The sequence below is a fragment of the Leopardus geoffroyi genome, chromosome B3 (genome assembly GCF_018350155.1).
Source record: "Leopardus geoffroyi isolate Oge1 chromosome B3, O.geoffroyi_Oge1_pat1.0, whole genome shotgun sequence".
Lineage (NCBI taxonomy): Eukaryota > Metazoa > Chordata > Mammalia > Carnivora > Felidae > Leopardus > Leopardus geoffroyi.
In genome coordinates, this window is record NC_059337.1 from 102,659,650 (window position 1) to 102,682,290 (window position 22,641).

The 22,641-nt window shown below is 38.2% G+C and overlaps 1 protein-coding gene and 1 non-coding gene across 3 annotated transcripts in view; both read right to left on the reverse strand.

Moving 5' to 3' along the window:
* The window catches only part of DLGAP5 (DLG associated protein 5), a 40,981-nt gene extending 20,598 nt beyond the window's left edge, over positions 1–20,383 (reverse strand). Inside the window, exons 1-12 of one of the 2 annotated variants that reach the window (XM_045451038.1) lie at positions 20,229–20,383; positions 18,343–18,581; positions 12,780–12,964; positions 10,919–10,981; positions 9,091–9,175; positions 8,877–8,996; positions 8,055–8,125; positions 6,225–6,499; positions 4,956–5,083; positions 4,249–4,372; positions 1,250–1,335; positions 322–482 (exon numbers count right to left, since the gene is read on the reverse strand). In XM_045451038.1, the coding sequence (XP_045306994.1) occupies positions 322–482; positions 1,250–1,335; positions 4,249–4,372; positions 4,956–5,083; positions 6,225–6,499; positions 8,055–8,125; positions 8,877–8,996; positions 9,091–9,175; positions 10,919–10,981; positions 12,780–12,964; positions 18,343–18,580 (1,536 nt within the window). In that variant the 5' untranslated portion in view covers position 18,581; positions 20,229–20,383. The remainder of the gene's footprint in view (positions 1–321; positions 483–1,249; positions 1,336–4,248; positions 4,373–4,955; positions 5,084–6,224; positions 6,500–8,054; positions 8,126–8,876; positions 8,997–9,090; positions 9,176–10,918; positions 10,982–12,779; positions 12,965–18,342; positions 18,582–20,228) is intronic. The other variant, XM_045451039.1, reaches the window with a different exon arrangement.
* LOC123584528 lies at positions 9,497–9,600 on the reverse strand. The gene has a single exon (XR_006705496.1). It is a non-coding gene; the product is annotated as a U6 spliceosomal RNA (small nuclear RNA).
* Positions 20,384–22,641: the final 2,258 nt, after the last annotated feature.

Consider the following 22,641-nt stretch of genomic DNA (forward strand, 5'->3'; position numbering starts at 1 on the left):
ATCGTGACCTGGCTGAAGTCAGACGCTTAACCGACTGCGCCACCCAGGCGCCCCTAATCTCATTTTTTTTAATGTTTATTTTATTTTTGAGAAAGAGAGCACAAGCACAGGAGGGGCAGAGACAGAGGGGGAGAGAGGCTCCGAAGCAGGCTCTGTGCTAACAGCAGAGGAGCCCGATGTGGGGCTTGAACTCATGAACCATGAGATCATGACCTGAGCCAAAATAGGAGGCTCAACTGACTGAGCCACCCAGGCGCCCCAACCTCATTTTCAAAAAGATCAGGCACAGAGTTAATATAATGAAAATGCTTGACCACGTACCTGAAAACTAACCATATCCCAAAATCCATCCAGATCTGTACAGGTCGTCTCCTTCTCACCTCGTTTGTATTCACAATTGTCCACCAGCCCTTCAAACTGCTTGAACCTTTCCTTCATAAGGAGTCTTGTTTGCCCAACTGCTGTGCGAATAAGATCTTTAGCTAGAGGAAAGATGAGGTTTTTAAAAGTTAAAAGACAAAAAAAAAACCTAGACCTATATTGTCAGCCCACCAATTGATAAGGCCTCACCATAAACTTCAAAATTTTTAACTTAATGCAAAACAAAAAACAGCACTGCAAAACTCTGTCTTACAAATACTGAACATTAACTGCCTGCTTCAATTCCTGCTAAAAATCAGCAATATTCATTCTCACACATACTGCTGCACAATAAATGGCATTTTACCTCTACTTGTATTTAATAAGAATTCAGCCTCAAACAACTCATCACACAACAGTATCCACGAAGGGCTTCACATTGACAGAACACAAATGACTTTTTTCTAAACAGCTTCCCCAAATAAGTCAAATCAAGGAATTTTTCTGAAAATCTGTTCCATATTGATTTAGGTAGTGATTTCCATATTGATTACTGATTTGGGATTATTTTCATTCAGAAAATATTTTTGTTTAATTAAACAATACCAGTTACAGATGTCACTCATAGTTATATAAAAAATATCTAATAATAAGTAAATGTCTAATTTTCAGGAACAATCAATATTCCAATTCCTTGTATCTCTTAAGTCATGTACCAATTTAGCACAGAGATATTAGCAAATGTATGTTGAGATATAAAAAATTCCTGCTGTTTTGAACAAAATGTAACTATGAGGTTGGACACTAGATCTTTATGTTTCAGATAAATGTATAACTATATTTAAAAACACAAAACTAAAACATAAAAAAAATATAAACGTTCCCTCACCATCATCTGGAATGTCCAATTCAAGCTTCCTGTCCCACTCCAAGCAGTGCGAAGTTAATTTCTCAGTTTCTGACTGAAGAATATTTCTAAAATTATGATATACATTTGTTTTACAAATGTTTCTCATACTAATATCCAAGTATTTGCATTATGACACACATAACATTAGAAAGGTGTAAAAGATAGGCACGATGTTAATTTTTCAGCATTGATGCTGATTTTATGAATTGTGATATATTAAATCCATAAATACAAGTTGATACCCTATGTTCATCTTTCTACACCTAGAACTTATGCAAATGGGTTAGTGCCAAGAGCCCACTTTTCACACTACACTATTATTTCCAACTTCTTCTGTTCTTATTTTTCAGAGACTTCACAGAAATAATCAGATGTTCTTTATCTCTGTTATTAGTTCTCTGTTATTGCCCATGGAATGAAGACCAACTCAACTCTCAAGAGTAAGTTGAAGCCAAACACTGTAAGTATGGAATTACAGTTATAAGGCCCTACAGGTTCTCTGTAATTAGTAGGCTTTGCTTGCCACTCCAAAGGCAGTAGTTCTCAACAGGGGTCAATTTTGTATCCACCCCCCCACCCCCACCCCACCCTCCCCAGACATATTTGATACTGTCTAGAGGCATTTTTGTCATGAACTGGAGAGACACTACTGGCCAAGGATGTTACCAAACAATCTGGAATGCAGAAGATGGTCCCCATGAGAATTATCTAGTCTAAAATGTCAATAGTGCCAAGGTTAAGAAACTGGTCTAAGGTGATCATAATCTGTTTCTTTATAAAAAGCATCCTAGCAGGAGAAACTGAGGATAGTTTTTGTTTCCTAGAAGAAAAATTTAGCTGTTGATATCTAATAGCATGACAGAGAATGACTTAACTTATGAGAAAGGAGACCTGACTTAGATCTGATGTTATTAAGTTGGGTAAATTGCTCATTGTCTCAATGTCTCACAGTTGAAAACACAACGGATTAGCTAAATCTCTGAAATTCATTACAGTTCTAAAATCTCAAGCTCTAAAAATAATTGAAGTGGCTTTCAAACACATAAAAAGAAACTTGTTAATAATAGAATAAATAAACATTAAAACTGCACCAAGATAGTATCTTACCTACTTATCTACTTGATTGGCAAAGCTCAAAAAATTGTTAATCTTATGTTGAAAAAGGTATGAGAATGTCCTTGCTGCATTTACTAAAGAAAAACAGCATTGGGGTGCCTGGGTGGCTCAGTCGGTTGGGCGTCCGACTTCAGCTCAGGTCATGATCTTGCAGTTCATGGGTTCGAGCCCCGCATCAGGCTCTGTGCTGACAGCTCAGAGCCTGGAGCCTGTTTTGGATTCTGTGTCTCCCTCTCTCTCTGCCCCTCCCCTGCTCATGCTCTGTCTCTGTCTCAAAAATAAATAAAACCTTTAAAAAAAAAAAAAAAAGAAAGAAAAACAGCATGTACATAAGCATGTTGTGCTCATGCCTGCATGTGGATTATAATTTGGAAAATTTGAATACTGACTGGATATTTTATGACATTAAGTAATTATTATTATTACATTAAGCACAATAAATATTATGGTTAATGTTAACATGAGTTTTCAACTTTGAAAAATACCTACAGAAATATTAATGGGTGAAGTGATATGATTATTTGGGATTTTCTTAAAACATCTTGAGTCAGAAGTATATGTAAATATGAAACAAGATTGACCCTGAGTGATGAGTACAAGGGAGTTCAGTGTACTGTTCCCTGTACTTTCATATGTTTAAAATTTTCCACAATTAAAAGTTTAAAAAAAAAAAAAAAGAAGAGCATGTAATTATTTCCTGTGTGATGTGGAATGGTGGAGCCTTTCTCCAAATGCAGTCCACTGATTTGTTTCCAAGGCCTGTTAAGTGACATGGTTGAGTTTCCCCAAAAAGGATGTTAATTTTCACTCTTCACAGATGGAAAAACATAATCCTACTTCATGACTTAGTAGGCCAAAGAGCTTCCTACCATCTCCCACTAACCTTCCTTTGTAAAATAAAGGTTAACTCAGTTTCTTTGTCGAGGGTGTAAACAGTATGAGAAAATAGGAATTCCCATAACTTGCTGAAAGGAATGTAAATTGAGGTTGTTATATATTTTCACATGAGAGAATTGGAATGCATACAAGGTTGTTCCTTGCAGCCTTGATTGTATTAGTAATGGACTGACCTCAGTGTAAATAATGAGCAACAGCAATTTACTATTAAGTAAGTAGTGGTACATCACATAATGGATACTATATGGTCATTAAACACACACACACACACACACACACACACACACAAACACACACAAACAACACAAACAACACGAGTAAGCTCTTTAAGTATTAAAATGTAATGTCTCCCACAATGAACATTAAACGAAAGCAGAATAGTAAACTACTGTGTGTATTAAAAAGGGGAAAAAATATATATGCTTGTCTACATATATGTTATCTATCTCTCTGAAAGTTTTCATAAAACATCAGTAACACTGGCCTCCATGGAAGATTAACCATGGGGTTAGGAGACAGTTGAGAAAGGGCTTCTCACTTGTACCTTTTTCTACCTTTTGAACTAGGAACCACATGAATTAAAGTACCAGCTACTGAAAACATAATTAAAAAAAGTGTTTTTTTAATGTTTATTTACTTTTGAGAGAACGACAGAGTGTGAGTGGGGGAAGGACAGAGAGAGAAGGAGAGACAGAATCTGAATCAGGCTCCAGGCTCTGAGCTGTGCCCACAGAGCCTAATGTGGGACTTGAACTCACACACCATGAGATCTTGACCTGAGCCGAAGTCGGATGCTTAACTGACTGAGCCACCTAGGACGCCCCCATAATTAAAATTTAAAAGATAAATAAAAATCACTAAGAGTTTAATTCATCTATTATATAAAGGTTAAAATAGTTTAATTTGGGTTTTAAATATCTAGACATTATTGCAAACATTTTACACTAGGAACAAAATGGACAAACCTGAAATATGGCACATCATGTTGTGGCTGAGATACCTGATCTTCATTTATTTCAAGTGATGGGACTTCTTTTGTTGGGAGGCCATTTGAATTTTTAGTAGTTTCATCTTTATTTAAGACATGTTCTACAAAGAAAACACCACAGGTAAATTTCAAAGCAGCAGTTTTTCTAAAATGCCATCCCCTACAAAAGACAAAATTTTAGAATCCTTCAATTTTTTCATTGTTGAACTTTTTTTTTTTTTTTTTTTTTCAACGTTTATTTATTTTTGGGACAGAGAGAGACAGAGCATGAACGGGGGAGGGGCAGAGAGAGAGGGAGACATAGAATCGGAAACAGGCTCCAGGCTCCGAGCCATCAGCCCAGAGCCTGATGCGGGGCTCGAACCCACGGACCGCGAGATCGTGACCTGGCTGAAGTCGGACGCTTAACCGACTGCGCCACCCAGGCGCCCCTCATTGTTGAACTTTAACATTTTATTTCTGCTTCAATGATTTCATTTATCACGTCTCCTCTAAAGCGTCTTGACATTTTCATCTCTTCAAATTTGCATTTCCCCCCTTCTCTCAGTCTGCATTCCTCATTCCACTTCTGTCTGGATGTCTTTCCCCAGGTTTCCCATCTCTTCTGACTCTGTGTGGCTCTAAACAAATCTCTGATAAATCATAGTCCAGAAGGTAAGTAAAAATTTAATTAAAATACCATACCTTTATTCCAAACTGTGAGAGAACCCAAAGGACACTGCAGTTTATTTGAATCTTGATGTACTATCTTCGCAGAGGAAGTTTTACACTTTTGGGCCAGAATTTCTTTTGTTTGTTCTTGAGTCTTAGCACTAAAAGCAATAGCAAAAATACACTTTATGAAGCATGAACCCTATATATCTAATTGAAGTTTTTCAAAATTACATTGCTTTTTAAAAACCTGGGATAAAATAAAAATACTTATTTTTATTTTATTTTAAATATTTATTTTTGAGAGAGCACAGCATGAGCGGGGCAGAGAGAGGGGGACAGAGGATACGAAACAAGAGTCTGCAGTGATAGCAGCAAGCCCCATGTGGGCTCGAACTCACTGACCACAAACTCATGACCTGAGTTGAAATCAGACGCTCAACCTACTGAGTCACCGAAGTGCCCCGAAATATGTTTATTTTTAAAACAATAGGTCCATTCTGGAGCAGAAAAATTTAAACACCTATGTAGTAGGAATGTTCATCTTCACTAATTATAATGAGATCTAAATACTTTGAAGATCTCTTAATGGAATAAACACTTAGCAGTCTTGCTGCTGCCGGGCAGTTTCTAGTAAATCTGCCAACAGCCAGTCTGCAAAACAATCCTGTCTTTTCTTTTAAAGAGTCCAACTGATCCCTCTCCCCGCTCCACTTTGCAAGTTAATCAGTTTTTCTAAAGTGTACTCAGCAAAAGAACACAAACCAAAGCCCATGTCTGAGCTACAGTATTATAGCAACTTCTTTTTTTTTTTAAATGTTTATTTATTTTTGACAGAGAGAGAGAGAGAGAGCATGAGCGTGGGAGGGGTAGAGAGAGAGGGAGACACAGAATCTGAAGCGGGCTTCAGGCTCCAAGCTGTCAGCACAGCCTGATGCAGGGCTCGAACTCACAAACCACAAGATCATGACCCGAGCCGAAGTCAGACACTTAACTGACTGAGCCACTCAGGTACCCCGGCAACTTCTTCTAAAAATTTATTTCCAAGTGTTATAATAAAGTCACTTATTAAAAGCAATGAAACATAAATTGTACTAGGAAAATAAGGTTAATAACAATGCACAGGAAATATCAAAACTGTCAAATAGATTACTGTAGCCTTCTGAAGAATTTTTTAACCAAATTTTAATGAGTTATCATTAAATTAACTAAATAATAACTTTTAAAAAGCACAGGCCAAATCTAAGAAAGGCATTTGTTACCATCTTCGCAAGGAATTCATTATTAACATTACATTCTTACATTTCTGTTTCTAAAGGGGTCCAGGTATAACTGGGTGTCAAGAAAGCATTGGCACTTCTGGGAGTCATAGGTGTCACTTGATAGGTCCTCAGACCATCCAATGGCTGAAACATAAAATCTTGAGGTGCGAAGGAATTCTTTCCTTTCATTTTTGCAGTATTTGTCTTAGGTAAGTTTTCTAGTTTTGATAAGACTCCATCTGGATCCATTCCATTTGTTGTACTGGTTTGTGAATCCAAAGTATTTTCTTCACTATCAAGTTTAAAAGAAATGACCTAGTTGTAAGTAAACAGAATAGGGTGAGAATTGCTCTTCTGGGATACATTTGACCAATTTTTACAGGCTGAAAATGTGACAGTTGAGATCTATGTCCCACATACATAATTTAAGAGACGACAAAAACAAATACAATGAAATGTATATAAGGAATCAGAAGACCAACTATACTAAACCAATGCTAAGATCCAGAAAGAGGGAGAACCAATCCTCATTATAGGAATAAATAATAGGTTTTAGGTATTACAACAAATTAAAATATATGAAAACTAAATTGGAAAAATTACTCACCTAACAAATACAGATCTCTTTTTACTTTGATTATGATAATTACAATAGTTTGAGAATCAGAAATCCAACGTTTATTAGATGACTACTACTGTCAAGTACCAAATCATTTCTGTAAATAACCTTGATCATAAATAACCTTGTCATATGAGCAAAATTATTTTTTAACATTACACAATAAGATGAACCATATAAAATGTGAAGTATATTTTATTTTTTGAGTCAATGTAATTACTTGGTTTTTTTAATAGAGATATAATTGACATGCAACATTGTATTAGTTTCAAGTGTATAACATGATTCAATATTTGTATATATTGTGCAATGATCACCACAGTAAGTCTAGTTAACATGTATCACTATAGTTACAGAATTTTTTTGGTGATGAGAACTTTTAAGATCTACTCTAAGCAACTTTCAAATATGCAATACAATATTATTAACTATAATGTGATATATTCCCAGGACTTATTTCAACCTGGACAAGAATTTAAGGGTGATACTATCTCTGAGGCCAACATGGAAGTGAAAGTAAAAACCTAGTGATAATCCTTAAAGAGGAAATCAATCTTAAGGGAAGAACATGAGGTCCAGCTGCTTACTCGTGAAGATTCACCCTATACTGTCTTCCTGGAGGATCCAGATTTGATTTTTTAGTAAAATCTAGCCAGGTTTTTTACAGCTTGGCAAAACTTTTATTTTTAAGGTTAAGGAATTATAATGTGGCTTATAAACCAAGGAACTGGGCCCTCAAATTGGTGAATCTTTTTTGAAGACTCTACTAGACTCTATGCTAGATGCTATCAGAAATGTTAGGTTATTTAATTCTTAAAACTACTCCAAGTAAGTATTGCATGTTAGAGATGGGAAAACAAATTCATAACTTGTCCAAAGTTATCTAGCTAATTGGAAGCAGAGACAATATTCAAACTCACACCTAAATGAATCCAAAGTCAATACATTTCACCCTACTACATCTTATCGCTTAGTCAATTCTCATGTGAAGGTTTCTGTCAACTAATGTTATTGTATTTCTCTATCTCCTGTTAACCAAATTATCCTTTCTCTAGCTATAAAGCTCTGAGGATATAATACCTGAAGAACAACAACAATATATCCTCTTCATGCCTCTTTATGGTTCAAGATGTTTTAACACACATGTAGGTTAATTCTCTTGAAGGAGCTCTGTATGCTTAATTTCAGCTTTATGCAAGTGGCAATGAGATTTTCAAAGTATCTAGGAATAAACAGATGTTTATACTCTACCTGTTCAGGTTTTGTTTCTATATTTTTGGCAGGTCTTCCTTGATTTGGTGCCTTTCTCTCTATTTCATGATCTAAAATAAAAGTGAAATAAAACAACCATTTTGATTAGATAGAAAATGCTACTTTCAAAGCACTAGGTAATTTGGAAAAGGAAAAAAAGGCAGCAATAGGAATATATATCTTAAGGGATTTTTTGATTAAGTCATATTATAAAATGAGATAAAAACAGGAAATTTCCTGCCAAGTAAAGGCCATCTGTTTTCAAAACCAAGTGTTAAGGTATTTTACTTTACCTTTTGCCTCTGAATATCAAGTACATATTTATTATAGAAAATTAGGAAAATAAAGAAAATCACAAACACAACAAAATTAAAAATAACCCACGAATACATTACTCAGTAACAATCATTAGTGTCACTTTAGTGTACGTTTTTCCAGTTTTATCCTACAATCATGTATTCACATACATATTTTAGGATTGTGATCATAGTGTTCAGAATCTGACCTGTTTTTCTTTGCCCACTCAATATATCATGTTCTTTCACAACACTGTCCTTAAATATTTACATTGTATTCCACCAAATGGATGGGCTGTAATTTATTTGGGCCATTAAATGTTCACTTTGAAGCACTGCTTACACCAATTCAGGTACTTCCACCTTTGAGTACCCACAGAATGCTACCTGGTTGCTGAGGCATCGAACCTACCTTTAGGAACTGGAATCTCCTATTTCCTCCTCTCCTACTCAGAGAAGTACATGATGATTTTTAAAATTGAACACAAAAAACCTCAAAGACCAAAACACTCTAGGTCATTCTCACCATTAGCTCTTGTGACTGGCTTTCTTGTTGTAGTAGATGAGACTGTTCTGGCATTCTGCTTTGCTGCTTGAGTGGCTGATCGAGCCATTCTCACCGATATGGTCGTTACAGGCTGTACGGCTGTGGGAAAAAATAATCAAATCAAATGCTTTTTGTAATCATTAAATTACTGTTGTGGCAACATCAGAGCTTATAGTAACTGCTAAATTCCTACCTTTTCTCTCTTTGTCCAACACTTTTCTTTCAGAAGTTTGTCTTTGACCAGGTCGAATTGCTCGAACATCACTCCCATTATCAATCTATTTAAAAGATTAAGGTGCTATGTGATTTAATTGCATAATGAATCAAATCACCACATTTTTCCCCGAGGGGTTTTCAAGTTATTTTATTAATCCAACCGTAGAGACACCCCCCCCCCCCCCCATCTCTGCCACCTTCACTTTCTTCTGAAATGTTGTGGAGTGAGAAGAGAAGGATTGAGCAGACCCACTCCCTGAGGAGCCACTTCCAAAAGGTGGAAATAGGGGTGGGGGGAAGACATCACAAAAATAGCAACAGATAAAAGAGGGGCAACAGAAGCACAAGCACAACAGAAAGCCAAGGCAGTGGCGGATGGGGGGAGGAATATGGGATGCTTCAGGAACGTGTGTGTCATCCTTGCACAGGGGCCATGCTAATCTTCTCTGTATCGTTCCAATCTAGTGCGGCTGAAGCAAGCACTCAGTTGCCACATTTTTTATCTATCAATTGACCCCCTCAGCTGAAATCTTACTATTATAAAATGACCTGGCCAAAAAAAAAAAAAATCACTTCTCCAAATAAAATGAGATGAAGAAAAAAGTTTTCCATGATATAGACTTCTTTATAGGCCTTTTTAGAATCCTAGACTTTAGAAAATGCTAATAACCTAAGCTATGAAAAATAGCTGACTATAATCTTCTGAGAATCCTTAAATAGGCTAGGCATGTTTTCACTTCAAGACCTTGAATTATGTCTAGAAAATTCTTCTCCTGGATAGAAAGCTCTTTCCCATAGTTCACTCTTCCATTCCTTATAAGACTTCAGTCAAAATGCCACCATGTCAGCGAGGCCCTGCTTGACTGCCCCAATCAAAATTCTGCCTGACACCCACTCCAGTACTCCCCTTCTCCCTTCACTTTTTATCCCCTCCATAATACTGATGACCATCTGACATACTATATACCTATTTTTTTACTGCCTAGTTCACATGTAAGCTCAATGAAAACAAGAAATTTTATTTTGTTCACTACTATGCCCTAGAGACTAGAGAAACATGGTAGTGACTCAAACATTCCTGAATACATGAAATTCAGCTTCCTCACCTGATGAAGAGGCATATTATTTCCCTCCTTGCCCACTTCACTTTATTTTAGCAATCTCCCTAGTAACTTTATCCATAATCGTGTTTTGAAGACCCATAAGTTTATCATACCCACCCTATATGCTTTATATCCCTATCTACATTTGGTGATGATGTGGAATGCATAACAGAAGCCCAGTAAACAAAAGAGTGTGACACAAAGTTTGGCATACATCTAATAAGGGATGTTGGACACAGATATTTTAAGTATTTCCTTAGTAACCAGCCAAGATGGCTTTATGTCACCAAAGCACTAATATTGATTTTTGTACTATTAACTCTAGCAAATCAATCACTACACTTAAAGGTGATAATAGACAGGAGTGCCTGGGTGGCTTGGTCGGTTGAGTGTCTGACTTTGGTTCAAGATCATGATCTCACAGTTCGTAATTTCGAGCCCCATGTAGGGCTCTGTGCTGACAGCTCAGAGCCCAGAGCCTGCTTTGGATTCTGTGTTTCCTCTCTCTGCCCCTCCCCTGCTTGCACTCTGTCTCTCTCTCTCTAAAATAAATAATAAAACATTAAAAAAAAAAACTAAAAAAAAAAAAAAAAAGAAAAAGAAAAAAGTGATATTAGATAAAAAAAAATGGATTCACTTACTCTGAGAAAAAAGTACAATTTGTCATCTTAGTAACAATTATCTACTAACATTCAACTATACCTTAGTCTGCTCCATTTGGTCTTTGGCCTTTGACCTTGTAATCCGTACAGAAGATGGAACAGCCTTAAAACAGTCAAAGAAAATAAAGTTAAAAAGCGAACCGGCAAAATTTAATTTCATGTCTCTTTATGAAACAAAATTTCCATTTTAAGGTTAAATTTTAACTTTAATCATTTATGGCAAAAAGATACTTGCCAACTTTAATTACTACTTTTTCTGGTTCTGGCTTGATTTAAATTACATTTAAGTTAATCACTTCAAAACTTATATTTCTCAGTGAGCTGAAAGAAGAAATTTCAAGCCATCTTTTCCAGGTATTTTAATCCTCATTAATATGATTAGTTGGACATATTTAGAAGGGGTAAATGAACAGACTTAAGTATTAGGATTTTTTGTTTGCTGTTTCATCAAAAGATACCACAGAGCTTACTCTAATAGCTTTAACAGTTTGTCTTCAAGTCTCATGATTATGCATTTCTCCATTGTCAATAAGAAAAATGAGATCTAATCACAAAATGTGGGGAAAAAAATCTAGCATGAGAAAGACTGACTAAAAAGTGATATTTGTCAACTCTGTATAATTTCTTAAGAAGCATAATCAGAATTCTCCCCTAGATGAGAAGTCATTTTCTTCTGTAATCTCAGTGAAAATCTAGTGCTAAAGAAATTAGGCTTTTCTCTAGATTGCATGGAGAAGAGAATCCAACAATGGCTATCTAAATAAAAAGAACAATTATTGGCGAGTCTTATTGTTTAGCACCATGATGGGTCTCCTCTTGTTCCCCCTACATACATACATATATATATATACACACATATATATATGCATACGTACATATATATAATTTTTTAAGTGTTTATTTTAATTCTAGTAGAGTTAACATACAGTGTTATATTAGTTTCAGGTGTATAATATAGTGATTCAATAATTTGATACAACACCCAGTGATCATCACAAGTGACTCCTTAATCCCCATCACCTATTTCACCCATCCCCCTCCCCTCTGATAACCATCAGTTTGGTCTCTATAGTTAAGAGTCTGTATCTTGGTTTAGTCTTTTTTTTCCCCCTATATTTGTTTCCCCTACATATATTTTTAACATTTTTAATGGTTGTCTATAGCTTAGACCAATGATTGGTATCCTACATATCTCAAAAAGCCAGCTTAAATCTAACCCCTTCCAAGGTCTTCTTTGACATTCCTCCAAACATAAATAATCTCTCCCTCCTCTAATATACAGAATATATTTATATCTTTTCAATTTGAACTCTATTGTATTAACTTTGGCCTCTTCCACCTTATTCTAAGGTCATATACAGATAATAATCACAGATCGGTTAAAAAAAAAAATCGATGGGATGCACGAAGCCCAGAAAAATAGGCAATGTCTTGGGCCTTTATATTATTTAATTCTTATCTAAATCAGGAATGAGTATACGGTTTGAGATCTTTTATACATATCTTTAAAACAGCAAATCACCAGTGACTATCTAATTTATAAATCCCACTGCTCCTGTTCAAACTTTATTCTTCTTGACTCATTGACCATTTTCTTTAGATCACACCTCCTTGAGCTTCTATCCCCTGTTTCAGTGCTCCAGCTACTCAGACCAGTCCTTCTCAGCCTATCATTGGAAACTGACTTCTGCCCACTTGTTTTTCCTATCTCAAAAACCTATAGCAACATCAAGAGACCTGACTTTCATCTTCTGAGTTACTGTTATGTCATTCCTACCTCATGTCAACTAAATGAATAAAGAGAGTAAGGGGAAATGGTTATTTTAGTTATTTAAGCTCTTACAGATAATTCCAGTTAAAAGGAACTATTCCTCTGTATCAAATTAGGATAGTAAATTTACCTTTTTTGGCTCTGTACTCTGGTTTGATAACAGAAAACAAGGCATATCGGGTCTATAAAGGCCTACTTTAAATACTCCTCGTTTAGCTTTCTCTCTCTGCTCTTTCAATTTCTGAAGTTGCTTTTCTTCTTTGTATTTCTGGAGCATTTGCTTTCGTTGATCACCTAGAGCAGTTTTCGTTGACCCTAGACAGAAGAAACCCACAGTATATAAAACATTTCAGATAAAAAGTTAGGCAAATGTCTGACTTCTAACTTCAACTTTGTTAAGAAATGCTTTTAGTAACTTTTGTTCATTTCTTAGAACTCTAACCACAAGTTATTTCAACCTCTATTCTTTTAATAATTCCTATTTCTTTTGCTTTTGCTTGTTCAAATATCTATTAACTGCTTGCTACATATTGGGTGTTTATTACTTCACTTTTGAATTAATGAACTCATTTGATAGCCAACCTCCAAGCTAACGCCAAGGATTCTCACCTTCTGATAATGATGTCCATGTGTCCTATTCCTTTCCACACTGAATAGGGCTGACTTGGATAACCAACAAAGTACAGTGAAATGATGGAGTGTGACTCCCAAGACTAGGTCATTAATGACACTGCTGTTTGCCTTGCCTTATCTTGGATCACTTGCTCTGGAGGAAGCCAGCGGCCTTGCAGAATCTTAAAGAGACTCGAGTAGCCCTATGGAGGTGTCTACATGACAAAGTTCTAAGGCCTCCTGCCAAAAGCCAGCATCAACTTGCCAGTCATGTGGGTGAGTTATCTGGGGAGCAGATCCCTCTAGTCTCAGTCAAGCATGTAGATACATCCCCAGATGACATCTTGACTGCAACCTCCAGAACCACCTGCTTAAGCTGCACCCAAATTCCTGAACCACAAACATTGTGTGAAATAACAAGTGTTTATTGTTTTAAGCCACTAAGTGTTGGGTTAACTCAGACCCCAATATTAGGGCTACCTGTCAGTTTCTTTAGTTCAACTTGGGTTTCCACCTACATACTCTGTTTGTTTTAACTGGTTTGGGAAATATAAGGGGCTATGTGCAACACAGTCTTAGGCAGAGAATTTCTGCCCTTGAGAAGCTCATAGTATACTGGAGAAATAAACAGTTTCAGTCTGGTTTAGCATGAAATAAATAAGAGACTGCACACAATAGAGAATTAGTATAAACCTCCCCCCCGGGGAGATCAGGAAAGGTTCCTGAGAAAAGAGAATACCTGAAAAAGGTTCTGAAGAATGAGCATATGTTTGTCCGCTGGGTAAGGGCTAAAAGTAATTCAGAAAGGGGCTCAGTCGGTTGGGTGTCTAACAGTTTTGTGAGTTTGAGCCCCGCATCGGGCTCTGTGCTGACAGCTCAGAGCCTGGAGCCTGCTTTGGATTCTGTGCCTCCCTATTTCTCTGCCCCACCCCTGCTTGTGCTCTTGTCTGTCTCTCAAAAATGAATAAATGTTAGGGGTGCCTGGGTGGCTCAGTCTGTTGAGCGTCCGACTATGGCTCAGGTCATGATCTCATGGTCTGTGGGTTCAAGCCCCGCGTCGGGCTCTGTGCTGTCAGCATGGAGACTGGAGCCTGCTTCGGATTCTGTGTCTCCCTCTCTCTCTGTCCCTCCCCAGCTCATGCTCTGTCTCTCTCTGTATCAAAAATAAATAAACATTAAAAAAGAAAATTAAAAAAAAAAAAGAATAAATGTTAAAATTTTTTTTTAATAATTCAGGTGGATAACTGCACAGCTAAGCAAATTTACTAAAAAAAAGAAGTATTTTATTTTATTTATTTATTTTTTTTCAACGCTTATTTTTGGGACAGAGAGAGACAGAGCATGAACGGGGGAGGGGCAGAGAGAGAGGGAGACACAGAATCGGAAACAGGCTCCAGGCTCTGAGCCATCAGCCCAGAGCCCGACGCGGGGCTCGAACTCATGGACCGCGAGATTGTGACCTGGCTGAAGTCAGACGCTTAACCGACTGCGCCACCCAGGCTCCCCAAAAAGAAGTATTTTAAATGGGTATTTAAATGTATTTAAAATGGGTAGGTTTTTTTATGCTATGTAAATTATACCTCAATAAAGTTGTTCAAAATAATAGTAAGAAGAAGAAGCCAGAGGACAGAATATGCAAAAGCACACATGATGAAATGGTTAGTCAACAAAACCTCTGTATTCTCAACTTCTCTAAAAGTTTCTTTCATCTCTTGATCAAACTGAAACCTGGCTCCCCGCTGAAGACAGCTTCCCCAGTTGTCCTTTCATGTGGTTGACTTTTTTCTCTCACCCTGGTGGTATCATTGAGGTGTCCTCATTGTTGCTTCCCAATGATTTCCTCCTCCTCACCAAAAGATCCCATCTTTACATTTCATGTCATCAGATCATACTATCCAGTACCCCAGTTTGTCATCTATAGGCCCTCCAGGCTTCCTCTCATTCATTAAAGGCTCTAGCTCCTAGCTCACTGTCACTGTCTCCATCACTATCCCTGTATAAATCTTGATGACGTCTCCAATAGCCTGGCTTCTCAATTCTTAGGCTTTCTTTTCTCCAGTGATCGCCTGATGGTCACATCCATACAGGTATTTCAACCTTTCTCATGTCATGACACACATAACAAGTAACATTTACACACCACACTGGAGCAAACAAAGAAACTGCTTATGACCAAACACAACCAGCCTAAGAAAGGGTCTGACCAACCCAGGGCCTTCCAGAAACATCAATATTTTGTCGCTCCTGTATTCATTCGTGTGACAATTGGCACCCTACTTCTTATGCCATTGTCTTATTGAAAAAAGCTAGTCAGCTGTCCTACAGAATGTCCTGCACTGTGTATTTGTTTGCTTTCTCATGTTTTTTTACGCATTCCTCTAGCCTTCGTGTTTTCTATAAACTGGAAATTAAATATAAGGTGTTTGTTTTTTTTTGTTTTTTTTTTTTTTTTTAGTTTATTTATTTATTTAGAGAGAGTGAAGGAGGGGCAGAGAGAGAGGAAGAGAGAGAGAATCCCAAGCAGGCTCCACATCATCAGCACAGAGCCCAATGTGGGGCTCGGGCCCACAAACCACAGGATCATGACCTGAGCTGAAATTAAGAGTCAGACACTTAACCAACTGAGTCACCCAGGCAACTCCTCTAAGGTTTTGATGAGATTCAGGTTAAACTTTTAGGGCAAGAATATGTCCTGAATGGTGCCGCCCTTCTCTGAACCCACTCCAATCTGGCTTTCACTTCATCAAAACTCCCCATCAAGATTAGTGACCTCTCATAATAGCAAAGTTCGAAATCTCATGTCTACTATTGTTTCACCTAACAAGCAGCACTGACATAGTCTCCTTGATGTGCTCGTTTCACTTGGTTTCCAGAATACTACACTCTTCTTGTTGTCCTCCTGCTCTACTTTGCATTGCTCTCCAGTTCTGTGCCAGTTTCCCCTTGTGTCCTCACCCTCTAAATGTTGGAGTGTTGATCCCTCTTCTCTCCTTTTTCCATACCCAAACTCTGGATAATCACATCCAGTCTAATGTCTCCCAACACGGAATATCAGTTGACAATTCCTGAATTTATATCTCAGTGCAGACTTCTCCCCTGAACTCATCTTGTATGCAACTACCTTTTCATCATGTCCACTTACCTGTCTAATAACTTTCTCCAATTGGACATGTCCCAAACTGAACTCTTAACCTTATCATTCCCCCCACCCTAAAACTGTTCCTCCCTCGGTCTTTTACAATTTAGTAAATGGCCACTCCATACTTTCAGGTGCTCAAGCCAAAAACCTTGGAATCAATCTTTCTTTATCAACCCTACATGCAATCCATTAGAAAATTCTATTGGTTCAATTTTCTAAGTCTATCCAGGATGCAACCACCAACCTATAATGCTACCACTTTGATCAGGCATCACCTCTCAACTAAATTATTGCAATGGTGTCCTACTTCGTTTTCCTGAGGCTATGCTTGCCAGCCTACAATCTATTATCGACACAGCAGCCAAAGCGATGCTTTTGAAACATAAACCAGATTTATATAAACACTCATTAAGCCATTAATGGCTTCTCATTTCACCCAGAGTAAAAGCCAAAGTCCCTATGGTGTCCCCTCAGGGCTCCACAGGGATGGGAGTTACCCCTTATTCATTCTTCTCTAGCCATGCTAGCACACTTGCTTTCTCTGCAACACACTCACTCACTGCTAACTCTAGGCCTTTGCAGATGGAAAATAAACCAAAGACATTTTAATAGTATTCTGACAGGGTTAGACTTTGATTTGAGATCTGAGTCAAGGAATGGAGCATATGAGGGAGCGAGAGTAGAGGCAAGGAGATGACTTAAGAGGCATAACATCACTGCTTCTCAGACCAAAAAATGTCTAGTTCCTCCTTAAAAAGCCATCTTCTATCATTCTATGACCCAGTTTTCATTTCCTTCCAACTCCTAAGAGATGTTGTTCTTTATTTTCTCCCCTTCAACTACCAGCCCATTTCCTCAGATCAGTTCTTCTCAAAAATAAAAACAAAACCCTGTAACACTTTTGTCCAACTCTTTTCTCTTACTTGCCTTTGGAATCACAAAAATGATAAATCCAGAAAAAACCTTTTAGCCCAACCCTCTCTTTTGCAGAATCAATTAAGCTCGAATATGTAGAGTATCTTATAAGTGCCACATATTACACTGCTCCTGGAAAATCTTTAAATGAAGCAGTGTGAACAGTTAAACAACTTGGCATCTCATTTCCTTCTCTACAAAACTTCTCAAAAGACTTTACGTCTTTCTGTCATTTCTTCAGCATTTATCCCTGCTTTACTTCACTGTCATTCAGCTTCTGGGGCCTGCTATATAAATGCAACTAAATAGGAGTCCAGTGACTCCTTGCTTCCTAAGACACTCTATTTTTATTATTTTTATCTTTTGTTGAGATCATTCCTTTCTTCTTTAATTGGTTTTTTCCTTCCTAGTGACCCCAAGCCCTTTTGGCAAACTGCAAGGGCAAATTCTTTGCTCTTCTGAGAAATGTTCCCCTTGGTAAAGTATCCTTATTTCATGGATTCTTTAATCACTTCTTTAAGTTTATTTATTTATTTTGAGAGTGTGTGTGCATGTGAGCAGGGGAGGGGCAGAGAGAGAGGGAGAGAGAATCCCGAGCAGGCTCCGCAGGGCTTGAACTCACAAACTGTTGAGATCATGACCTGAGCCAAAATCAAGAGTCTGACGCATAACCGACTGAACTACCCAGGAGCCCCAGTTCTATTTTTAATGTCCCATATCAATTTATCTTGTCAATAGTTACCTTACCAAGCTCCAAAAGTAAGAACTTTAACAAAAAAAAAAAAGTAAGAATTTTAGGATTCCTATAAGGCAATATAATACAGTATTATAATACTCCATAGGTGAATGGTTTTAGCCTAGCCAGGGGCATTCACAGTCTTTACCTTAAACAGACAGTATTACCAAATTACTTAGAATGGTGTTTCAAAACTCCATTGCTGTGGTCAGCATTTTTTTAACCTCAGGTATTAAACCAAATTTTTTTCACTCTTCAAAGCATTTAAAGTTACAATAGACCTTTACTTACTTGGCTTGACACTGGCCTTTTCTGGAACAAGATTTTGACATGTCTCATCTAATTCAAGAAGAACTCTACTTTCCAAGGTTGGAATGTTGACATCTTTCAAACCAAAGTGTCTATTTCGTTCATATTCCTTATGTCTGTTTTCTTTTTGAGACAGTGATTTCCTATGAGCAATTTTAGTTCTAATCATGTCGATACTTAAATCCTTTTTGTGTCGACTGGCAAAATGTGATGAAGACATCCTATCAAAGAGAGAGAACAACTTCCATGGATTTTCACTTTAGTATTTAAAAAAATTAAGATTTCAGTTCACCCCCTGTCCTGCCCCAGAGCCTTTGAAAATAAAAATAAGATACAAAATGGAATAAGTATGTGACATTGAAGAGAGGGAAGGAGGTTGTCGAAAGATAAAAAACACCAACTTATTTTGGAGTTCTAAATAGGAACTTGCTTGACAGATGAAGTGAGGCCCAGGAAGCTACAGTCCAGTATATAAACCAGAGACATTAGGAAGTTCAAAGAGTTATAAGCACACTACACTCTTCAACAAGATTAACTAAGAGAGTCTGCTGGAAAACTCCAGTTAAAGGGAAAATCTGCATGAGAAATGCACCAATTAAAATGTCAATGCATTTTTTTTTTTAATTTTTTTTTTCAACGTTTATTTATTTTTGGGACAGAGAGAGACAGAGCATGAACGGGGGAGGGGCAGAGAGAGAGGGAGACACAGAATCGGAAACAGGCTCCAGGCTCTGAGCCATCAGCCCAGAGCCTGACGCGGGGCTCGAACTCACGGACCGCGAGATCGTGACCTGGCTGAAGTCGGACGCTTAACCGACTGCGCCACCCAGGCGCCCCAAAATGTCAATGCATTTAAAGCAATCAACAGAGTTTAAAAATGAGAATGCATCTGACCTGGGTGCCAATAAGATTCCTCTTTAAGGGCCCAGGGGAAGTGATAAAGGACTGTACTTTTCTTTCTTCCTAAGTAAACCCTAAACCCACAGTGGGGCTTGAACTCCTGATCCCGAGATCAAGAGTTGCAGGCTCTACCAACTGAGCCAGCCAGGCAACCCAGGATTGTGTTTTTCATCATAAATCCTCCTTGGAGTGCCAGGCTGGCTCAGTCGGTGGATCCCGTGCCTTTTAATCTCGGGATTGTGAGTTCGAGTCCCACACTAGGTGTAGAGTTTACTTTAAAAAAAAAAAAAAAAAAAAAAAAAAAAGCCCTCCTCTACTATTTGATTTGCCCTCTCCTGCCACGTATTAGTTATTTTAAAATACAGCATAGCACTATACACAGCAGAGAGAGAAAAGTAGGGGGGAGTGGGGGAAAGAACACTAAAGGTATATTTAATAAATACCTAAATCCTAAAAGGTAGTATTATCGTCAATATACAGATGAGGTAAATTAACTGCCGCGTCAACTGGAGCTGGCATCCCAGGTCAGGCAGCCTGGTTTCTCATACGTCTAAGCGCTGTTCTTTGACTTACTGGAGTTTCTTTCAGCTTGAAAGTCTAGAAATGCCTTAGTCTTGCTTGCCTACAGGTTCTCAACCGGGTTTTTTTTCGGTTGTCACGGGATCTGAGAAGCGCTACTGGAATTTAAAGTCGGGGCCAACAATACTCAGCAATACCTACTAAGTACTGTCCCGCCCCAAAGGCTAATTACGCTCCGGTGGTGAAACGCTGGCTACTACACAGGTCAAGGCAACAAATATTTACTCTCTTGGATGCCTGCGTCATCAGCTACGGGAAGGATGTGTAATACGGTGCTAGAGGAGACTCCCCTGAGCTGTGTCCAGTCCACAGCCGCGGTCCCCCCACCCTTCCAGACCTACAACGAAGCAGGCCAGCGCCCTCCCTCCAGCTTCCCAGTACCCTCCTACCTGAGGCAGGTTCTGGCGTAAAACCTCAATCGAACTAAAAGTAAAGGAACCCTCCGGGTCTGAAATACCACTGCCGCCTCCGAAGCAGGAACGCCTACCACCCAGACCTCCGCAAAATTCAAACATCCCGCAGAAAGCTTCTGATTGGAGGGGTTTTAACCAACACTTCCGGAGAAGTGCCCGCCCCTTCCCCTCGATGAGGCTTGCGATTGGTTCGCTCCTTGCGACATTTGAATTGATCGAAAGGTGAGCTGATGGTTCAAAGAATGGGTGTGAGGCTAGTCAATGGGCGGGTCTGCAATTGGTGAGGAGAGGAGTAATCCGGACGCTGGGACTGGGTCCCGCGGCGGGAGTAACCAGCGGAGGTGGTGACCCTGCGCCGGACAGGTCCACGTTGCTCCCAGGGTCTTCGGGTATCCAAGGAAGGACAGTGGCACTCGGAGGAGAAGGGGCTTAGAGTTTGCAGGGCTTTTAATGTCCCTATTTAGTCACAAAAATCCAGCAGAGTTTATTGGAATGTTTTCCTCAACGTTTCGAAGGAAGGACTTAACACAACAAATTTCTGCTAACGTTGTTTAGTGTCTTTTCAAGGTTGCCAGTCTTTTTTATACCCCCCCCCCCTTTTTTTGAAGTGAGATTTAAATACAGTGGAAAACGTAGTTTTTTAAGTGTAGCCTGGATGAGTTCTGCTAAATATAAACAGCTGTGTAAACACCACCCAGGCGTTCTTTCAAAAGCCAGATTCAAATCTCTCACCTTTTAGACAACCACTCTGATTTCTAACATCATAAAAACAAAGGTGGTAGGTACTTTCAGATCTGCCTTCTTCCTCACATTTTTTAAGATCCATCCCTACTGTTGTGTGAATCAGCATTTAGTTGTTTTTATTGCTAAAAAGTATTTCATTGTATACAATCAAGTCTTGTACAACATGAGTTTGAACTGCGTGGGTCCACTTATATATAGATTTTTTATTTATTAAATATGGTACAGTGCTGTAAATGTATTTTCTCTTCCTTCCGTAACATTTTATTTTCTCTAGCTTACTTTTTTGTAAGAATATAGTACATAATACCTATACAAAAGATGTTAGGGGCGCCTGGGTGGCTCAGTCAGTTGAGCCTGGGACTCTTGATTTTGGGTCGGGTCATGTTCCCAGGGTCATGTGATTGAGTCTTGCGTGGGGCTCCATGCTGAGTATGAAGCCTGCTTATGATTCTCTCTCTCTCCCCCTCTGCGCCTCTCCCCTGATCACGCACTCTGGCTCTAAAAAATCCACAACATATATATGTATATATACACATGTATATGTATATACATGTATATAATAAAAGATGTTAAATCAACTGTTTATGTTATTGGTAAGCATCAGCAGTAAGCAATTAGTAAAGTTTTGCGAGAGTCAGAAGTTATACTTGGATTTTCTGCTGTGAGGGGGTTGGCACCCCCAACTCTCTGTAGTTCAAGGATCAACTGTACTTTGTTTATCCATTCAACGGCTGATGGACATTTGGATTTTTTCCAGTTTTTATTAATTATGAATAAAGTTGCTATAAACATTCTTAAAATTAACAAGCAGTTTTCCAAAGTGGTTGGATTGTTTTACACTCCCACTAGTGATGTATAAAATTCCAATTATTCCACATGCTTGCTAGCATTTGGAGTGATCACTGTTTAATTTTAATCCCTCTAGTGGTTGTGAAATGGTATTTAGTCTTAATTTTGTAGTTCCCCAATGTCTAATAATGATGAGCATCTTTTCATGTGCTTATTGACTATTTTTAGATCTTGTGAAATGACTTTTGCCTATATTTTTTAAATTGGGGGTTATCTTTTTACATTTGGTTGTCTTTTTTTTTTTTAATTTTTTTTTAACATTTATTTATTTTTGAGACAGAGACAGAGCATGAACGGGGGAGGGTCAGAGAGAGAGGGAGACACAGAATCTGAAACAGGCTCCAGGCTCTGAGCGGTCAGCACAGAGCCCGACCTGGGGCTCGACCTCACGGACCACGAGATCATGACCTGAGCCGAAGTCGGACGCTTAACCAACTGAGCCACCCAGGCGCCCCAAATTTGGTTGTCTTTTAAGTATTCATTTGTAGGACTTCTATCTCTTCTGGATACAAGTCCTTTGTTATATATATGTATTTTGGGTATATTCTTCTAGGCTGTTGGTTGACTTTTTAAAAATAGTAAACTTTTAGAATAATTTTAGATTAACAGAAAAATTACAAAAATAGTAGAGTAAGTTACCATATGCCCCCGCATCCATTTCTCCCTGTTACATTAGTATGGTACATTTGTTACAATTAATGCAGTGATAATGATACATTATTATTAACTGAAGTACATACTTTATTCTTTGGTTTTATCCACTGATCATTTTCTGCTCCAGGATACCACATTGCAT